General features: G+C 41.5%; 1 protein-coding gene across 1 annotated transcript; it reads left to right on the top strand.

The window, feature by feature from the left end:
* Positions 1-1,872: 1,872 nt before the first annotated feature.
* LOC119340389 (lysophospholipid acyltransferase LPEAT1-like) lies at positions 1,873-6,883 on the top strand. The gene is made up of 8 exons (XM_037612304.1): positions 1,873-2,586; positions 3,821-3,940; positions 4,058-4,095; positions 4,243-4,307; positions 4,805-4,873; positions 5,522-5,655; positions 6,306-6,446; positions 6,548-6,883. Exons 1-8 carry the CDS (start codon positions 2,113-2,115, stop codon positions 6,653-6,655), a joined length of 1,149 nt encoding a protein of 382 aa, XP_037468201.1. The 5' UTR covers positions 1,873-2,112; the 3' UTR covers positions 6,656-6,883.
* Positions 6,884-7,429: the final 546 nt, after the last annotated feature.

Below are 7,429 nucleotides of genomic sequence, written 5' to 3'. Positions count from 1 at the left end.
TCCATGTATGCTTCCACATTCCATCTGATTTGAGTGAGCAGACACTTCTGAATCATGCGCATGAATGTGGCATCAGCATTCTTGAGACCAAAGGGCATAGTAACATAGCAAAAACATGAGCTCTTTTTTGCGGCAACAGGCGTTGGAGAGAACGAGTGCTAAACTTCTTTTTTTAGCGAAAACATATATTGTAAGCACGGAAACAAGCGCCCAACATTTTGGATAGGAACTCTTTCATCCATGCTAACTGATTAATTATTAATGTTAATAGTCTAAGCGTCTATGCATGCGTCATTGCATTGTAGATGCCCTAAATCTACGCAAGCGCTCTTATACATAGGCATACACTCACCCCTATGAACGTACGCACACACACACATCCTACCCCCTATGAGCATCTCCAAAATACTGAGTCGTCATATCATCTTGAAATTTACGAAGTCATCGTAGGCACCTCGTCGTCGACAGGAACGTCTCTTCCTACTGAATGCGCATCGCTGAAAATCCTGAAATAATCCAGGAATAAATGCGAGCACCAAGACTTGAACCATGATGGGTTGGAATACCACAGTTCCTTCAATCATCCAACCATAGATTGGTTCGCGTGTGTTGCCTATAAAAACTTGTCATCACCACTCCATGAATAATGAGGAAGGAGATTTGTAGGAAATTAGGAATGTTCATTTTTTTTGAAGTTTTCATTTCATTAGATACAAATATGCCAAACACCCTCTTAGAGTAAGCACGAGAATCACCACACATGGAAAAAAGTAAGCATTCATGCTTACTAATGGTAGTTCTTTCTTTCTACTAGTTTCTTTATCTCAGCTCGAAAAAAAGTTCCCTTTTCTCTGGTTTCCCCTATTTTATCGTAAGGGGGCTGCGAAATACATTAGACATACGATAGGAAATGCATTAGTCAAATGACACAAATGCAGTAGACCTAATTAGAGAATGCATGTTCAAATAAAGTCAGAGAATGAGGTAGACTTATACAAATAACATAGTCCCTTTGCACACTAGTTTGAAGTGCAAAAAACGTCTTACATTAGTGTACACAGGTAATAATAGAAAGACTAAAAAATGCAATATACTATTCAAAATATAAAATGTCATTGACCAAGTAATAAATCAGCAACCTAGAAAAAAGTACAATGCAAATTAGAAAATGCAATAGAAACTAATGTAATGCAGTAAGGCACTAACTAATGTAATAAACTACTCCCTCTGTCCCTGATATAATTGTCTCAACCTTAATACAAATTTGTACTAAAGTTACTACAAAGTTGAGATATTTATTTTGGGATAGATGGGGTATATAATAGACATAAAAAAGTAAAACAATACAATGAGAATACACCTTTTGAAACGATGCGAAGCGAATAATGAAAACAATATTTTGATTGGACAGGTTATTCAAGAGCATCTCCCCCGCAAAAAAAAAAGATTATTCAAGAGCATCTAAAACAAGTGGAAAAGGATGAGAAGGATAATCGGGCGGAAAGAATCCTTGTAGCGAGCACCAAAATAATTCATGATTTTTTTATTAAACTTCTTTTTTCTGTTTCCTCCATACTCCTCCCAGTTTCCAGAATAATCGATCCAGCCTTCGAGAAACACCAGAACAATCCAATAAACCGTTCAACCTAAAAAGAATAATCCGGAAAATATAAGTTGGTTCGCCGTCACGGATTGTTTTTTTTTTTTGCGAAAAAAAAAAGATCGAGACGTAGTACGCGTGGTGATTCCTGTCATTGCCGCCGACCGCACGTCGACATTTGCGTCACGTCAACATTTGCGTCTATTTTGTTGAGCCCTGGCTAGTTCGAGTCGTCCACGCGAAGTCGTAGCTCCGGTAAACCCATCTCGCACGCCCCGAGCCGTCCGATCCAAATCCCACGCTCTTTCTCCTTCTCCCCCATTCCCGTCCCGCCGTGGTCCTCCTCCCCCGTGTCCAGCCCACCCACGACCGACCAGTCCACCGCCATCAATCCCCTCCCATCTCCACCTCCCCACCCCACCGCGGCGCTTCTCTCCTCGTCATGCAGACCTAGTGCTTGCTAAGGCTACCGCTACCGCTAGGTTTAAGCTTCTCCCTCCGTCTCCGCCACCATGGCCGTCGACGCCGCCACCACCCCCTCCGAGCTCGGCAGCAGCATCCGCGGCGAGGGGGAGGTCGCGGCCAAGCCGCTCCCCTCCGCCGCTGCACCGGCGGCGCGGGAGAGCCTCGAGGAGCTGGACCGGAGGTACGCTCCGTACGCGCGGCGGGACGCGTACGGGCCCATGGGCCGCGGCCCCCTGGGGGCGGCGGAGGCGGCGCGGATGGCCGTGGCCGCGGCCGTGCTCCTCCCGCTCCGGGTCGTGGCCGGCGTGCTCGTGCTCGTCGCCTACTACCTCGTGTGCCGCGTGTGCACGCTGTGGGTGGAGGAGGAGCGGGCGGGGGGCGAGGGGGAGGGCTACGCGCGGCTCGAGGGGTGGAGGCGGGCGTGGGTCGTGCGGTGCGGCCGCGCGCTCTCACGTGCCATGCTCTTCGTCTTTGGCTTCTACTGGATCCGCGAGCACGACCGCCGCTTCCCCGATGCCGAGGTAGCAATTGTAAACTAGTATTCTCTACTTCTGTATAAGGGGTAGCCCAATGTGCCCATTTCCTGTTGCCTGCTTGCTTGATACATTTGCAATGGTAGAATTGGATGCTGTGACGGTGACAGCTTGTAGTATGCGAGACCTAGTTGTTCATGGTTGTGGTGCTTGTCTAGTCTGACGTAGTTGGAGATGCACATTTTGGGGGACGTCTCTGCTGCCTATCTGATGAGAATGAGAGCATGTCTTGTTGAGTCCTAGCCGGTAGATTGGTGTTTCCTTGTGGCTAACTTGAACCCCCCGCTTCCTTGGACTGGATCAAAATGTTGTTCTAGCATATGCACTAGCTTAAATTTGGTCAGTGCATATGCCCATCCTGTCAGCCTAGCATGCCTTCATCAGCATACCTCGCGAATACTTGCTTGCTGCTGATACTCATGGCATGATGCATGTGGATCATTCCTTCCGGTGCAAATTTTTTCCACTATTAGAGAACTATTGTTCGTCACGGGGTTAAAATTGGTACATCAAATAGTAGGATGCAACTATATGTGTTGGACCTGTTCGTTATCTGAATTAGTATTCATTCATGGCTTTGTTCAAGGTCCTCTGTCATCTTCCAGTAAGCGAAAATAAGATTGTTCAAGATAAAGTGACACGTTTTCCTGTATCTCACTTTATCTCCACACAGTTCTGTGCCAGCAGCCATTGTGGCGTCGGCCACTCGGGCGAGGGCATAGCAGTTTTTGACGTTGTACAGCTCTTCCTTTTTCAGGCCTTGGTTTTGTTTTGATTTGTTGTGCTTTTCTTTTCTGTGTCATGCCACTTGGCCTTATGTACTCTTGCACCTTCTTGATGTTTCTTCTAATACAAAATGACGCATGTTGGAGAACAAAAAAGTGACACATTAGTCAGTATACTATGAATCGGAACTAATGTTTAGTGTTCGTTTTAAATTACCTACGACATATTAGATTTGTTTCCTATTTAAGATGGATGCAGATTGTGAATGCTTGGGCGTTGTTCCATAATGCACCACCTGTCTATATTCTCTTTTAAAAATATATATAATGTTACATTGTTAGGATGACTGATAATAGATGGCTAAGCATAGAGTATTTGTACGTATAAGGTTAACAGGCTGGTCAACAGTTTACCTAACCTTCTTTAATAACAGAATATTTTATGCCACTGCTTTTGTGTCTTTTGTATATCCAACTGGACAGTTCATTTCTTTTAGGGCAAGGATCTGGGCCAGTCTGAATTATTGGAAAGACCAGGGGCAATTGTATCTAATCATGTATCATATGTGGATATTCTTTATCACATGTCATCTTCTCTTCCAAGTTTTGTTGCTAAGGTACTTCAGTTATGTATGTTCTAATGTTGATATATTCATATGATTTCTTGAAAATCATGTCGTCAGAATATATTGATTTTGACATGCTTGTTTTGCACATGACTATCATTCTTGAAGAGATCAGTGGCCAGATTGCCCCTAGTTGGTCTCATAAGGTAATAACATTCTCTACTGTATCGAGTCTCTTGCTTTACTACTTTTTGGTTAGAGCGACATTGTATTTTAGTGGATAGTATATGGCTAGACAGTTGCTTGTATTTTTTGTTAACTGAATTTACAACATGATTTCTGTTGTGATGCAGCAAATGCATTGGTTGTATTTTTGTTCAGCGAGAGTCTAAAACTTCAGATTTCAAAGGTGTTTCAGGTATATGACGATATCTGACCTTAAGTGATCATACTTAAGTTTTTCATGCTTCAGTTATGGATTTCTTTTCATCGTCGTGGTTCATGCTTAGATTATGGCTTATGCAATTCATACTCGAAGAGTTACTATATTGACACAATGAATCTCCACAAACTGATGGGTGCCTGCACTCTACAAGTATATCTTATTCATAATCATCATCGTGGTGACCTTTCAATATAGCCATGCCATTCTTGAACTGTTAGTTTAATCGACTTCTGTTTATACAGTTACTGTAGGCAGATTCACTTCCATTTATACAAAAATAGCTAGTTTTTTGTGGTCAGGATTGTTGAAACAACATACCCTATATCATTCTATGTTGAATATAGTTACTGTAGGCATACTCACTTTTGTTTGTACTTAAATGACTTAGTTTTTTGTGGTCAGGATTTGTTGAAACATACAGTACACCATTCTATTTTGCTTGTTGTTGCTTTCTAATTTATACCATACAGGTGCTGTAACTGAAAGAATCCAGCGAGCTCATCGACAAAAGAATTCTCCGATGATGTTGCTCTTTCCTGGTTGGTGTATAATAACGCTTATTTCTTTTGCCATTCAATCTGCATATGGACAGTAACTAAGCATTTTCTAGTTTATTGTTCTTCTGTGATGCATATTTGCATTGCTAGTGACCTGGTATATTTTTCTTTTCTTATGGAACACATTTTGTTCTTAGGAGTATATTTTTGTTTGTTCACTATATCTTCTAAGTACATCTATGATGTGACTAGTCTTATTTTAATCTTGTTTTCCTTTTTGCTGGGATTGCAATCCAATCTTGATATAAGATCAAGATGTTGTATCTGTAATGTATTTGACTTGTAGTAGCTTTCCTGCTTGATGAATTTGGATTGTTAACTGCAGTGGCTTTGCATATGTATATGGCTATGTGCTTCTTATATAAAAAGATACTTCAATATTTTATGCTATATCTGTTCAAATTTAGTGCAATCTATTTTACTACTACCTCCGTACAATTTGAACTGTAAAAACGTCTTACATTAGTTTACAGAGGGAGTACTTCTATATTTGTACTCAAAACTAAGACTGTGAAATTATGTATTGTGGTCCAAGAGCACTTGATTAAGTGTTTGTAAATCTGCCTCTGTTTTTATGTAGAGTCTTCGTTTATGCATCTTACTTACACTTGGTTATATTCCTAATTGTAGAGGGCACAACTACAAACGGGGATTATCTCCTTCCATTCAAGACAGGGGCCTTTCTCGCAAGAGCACCAGTACAACCTGTCATTTTAAGATACCCTTACAAGAGATTCAGTCCAGCATGGGACTCCATGGATGGGGTGAGTGTCAATGGCAAGTCTGCACACACATTTGTAGTTGTCAGTTCCAGATGCCTATAATGACCACATGTATGAACAATAAAATGAAATGCTCTTTCTAGAATTGATGATGTCTTCACTAAAATAACATTTCATTGATATCATTTTGTGTTGGTTTCATTAGTGCATATATTCAGGGCGTTACATTGATGAACCTCCTGTCATTAGCTACCATTTTGCCCATGTATCCTTTATACACTTTCTGTTTTCTTAATTGATTTTCTCACCCTAAAGTCTAAAACAGTTTATTTAGAAATTACATAATGGACAGTTGACCTGAGAAAACCAGTACAGCAGGACTTGTGCATAATTCATTCGATAACAATGGATATAGCATGTGTTTTAATGTTTGTAAGGCGCATCCATAATGAGTGTGTTCTGGTACTACCTCCGTCTGGAATTAGTTGACACTCAAACGGATGTATCTAAACGTATTTCAGTGCTAGATACATTCGTTTGAGCGTCAACTAATTCCAGACGCAGGGAGTGCTTTTCTGAAGTTACCCCAACTGATTCACAGTCGTCCAGATAACCACAGTTAATTAAATATACGAAAGAGCACTTCCATATATGAGGATCCAATATCCATTTAACTTTGCTGAAACTTTCAGGCACGCCATGTATTTCTGCTCCTTTGTCAGTTTGTGAATCATCTAGAGGTTGTGCATTTGCCTGTGTACTATCCTTCTGAGCAAGAAAAAGATGATCCGAAGCTCTACGCAGATAATGTACGGAAATTAATGGCAGTGGAGGTACATATATTCATCTTTCTTGTTGATCCATCAGTCTTTGAAATCGTGTGTGTTAGATGCATACACCAAGTTATTAACTCTTCTTGACTTCCATGTTTCAGGGAAACTTGATTCTTTCAGATCTTGGGTTAGCGGAGAAGCGAGTGTACCATGCAGCCCTGAATGGTAATAATAGTCTGCCTCGTGCCTTACACAAGAAAGATGATTGAAATGTATTACCAGTGGGATTAGTATACTGACAGTCTGAGTGTCTTGCTTGTAACAATAAATAAAAGTGGGTGTGTTACATGGCATCCATCCTAATGTTTGAGAGGAGCGTTGTGAATATTACCCCGATGTTTCACTGTAGAAAACAAGCAACTAACTGTTGTGGTACAGCGAATATGTCAGCAATAAATGTACACAACGGGCTTTCATACACCTCTTCCTATGGTCCATGTGAGCCTTTTAAACACTGCTTGTTCTGAAAACTGAATCGTCTATCTACTTGGTCGCCCATGCAGGCTTATCATGTCGAAGTTAATTTGGATACCGCTGCTGTTTATTTTCCTACATGTGCCTGAAAGCAGAAATCGAAGTTTTGTCGCTAATCTTTCCCGTTAGGGGTGGACCCTTTGTAGATGACCATTGGCCACCCATTTTTTGCAGCAAGAATCAGGCAGGCATTTAATCCGAAGGAGGTGAAACTTTAGGGATTAAGGCCTCACTTCGAGCGAGTGTAAAATTTGTGTGCTCTATGGTATTTAGCTCAAGTTTTAACTGAACAACAGGCAGCAGACAAAATTTACACCCAATCTAGACAGGGCCCAAGGGGAAACTAGCCAACATATGGGGAGCAGCGATTTGGCTCCCGAGCTCATCTGCTCACTTTATACTCAACATCAAGAATTACAATCAGCATGGTAGAAGTCTGTCAACATCTTCATGACCAAAGCATAATCAAACCGCCGTACAAGCACTAGCATAATTGGCCACAAAGTGTG

This window comes from Triticum dicoccoides, chromosome 1B, assembly GCF_002162155.2.
Source record: "Triticum dicoccoides isolate Atlit2015 ecotype Zavitan chromosome 1B, WEW_v2.0, whole genome shotgun sequence".
In the NCBI taxonomy this organism is placed as follows: domain Eukaryota; kingdom Viridiplantae; phylum Streptophyta; class Magnoliopsida; order Poales; family Poaceae; genus Triticum; species Triticum dicoccoides.
Note: the sequence above shows the minus strand (reverse complement) of the source record. Positions and strands in the feature narration are given on the sequence as shown.

What these genes read in the sequence shown, in the direction of transcription:
- LOC119340389 (XM_037612304.1), top strand. Translation starts at nt 2,113, where the DNA reads ATGGCCGTCGACGCCGCCACCACCCCCTCCGAGCTCGGCAGCAGCATC. An exon ending in AGATTTCAAAGGTGTTTCAG is followed by an intron (nt 4,308 to 4,804) that starts GTATATGACGAT and finishes TATACCATACAG; the next exon opens with GTGCTGTAACTGAAAGAATC. An exon ending in CATGGGACTCCATGGATGGG is followed by an intron (nt 5,656 to 6,305) that starts GTGAGTGTCAAT and finishes TGAAACTTTCAG; the next exon opens with GCACGCCATGTATTTCTGCT.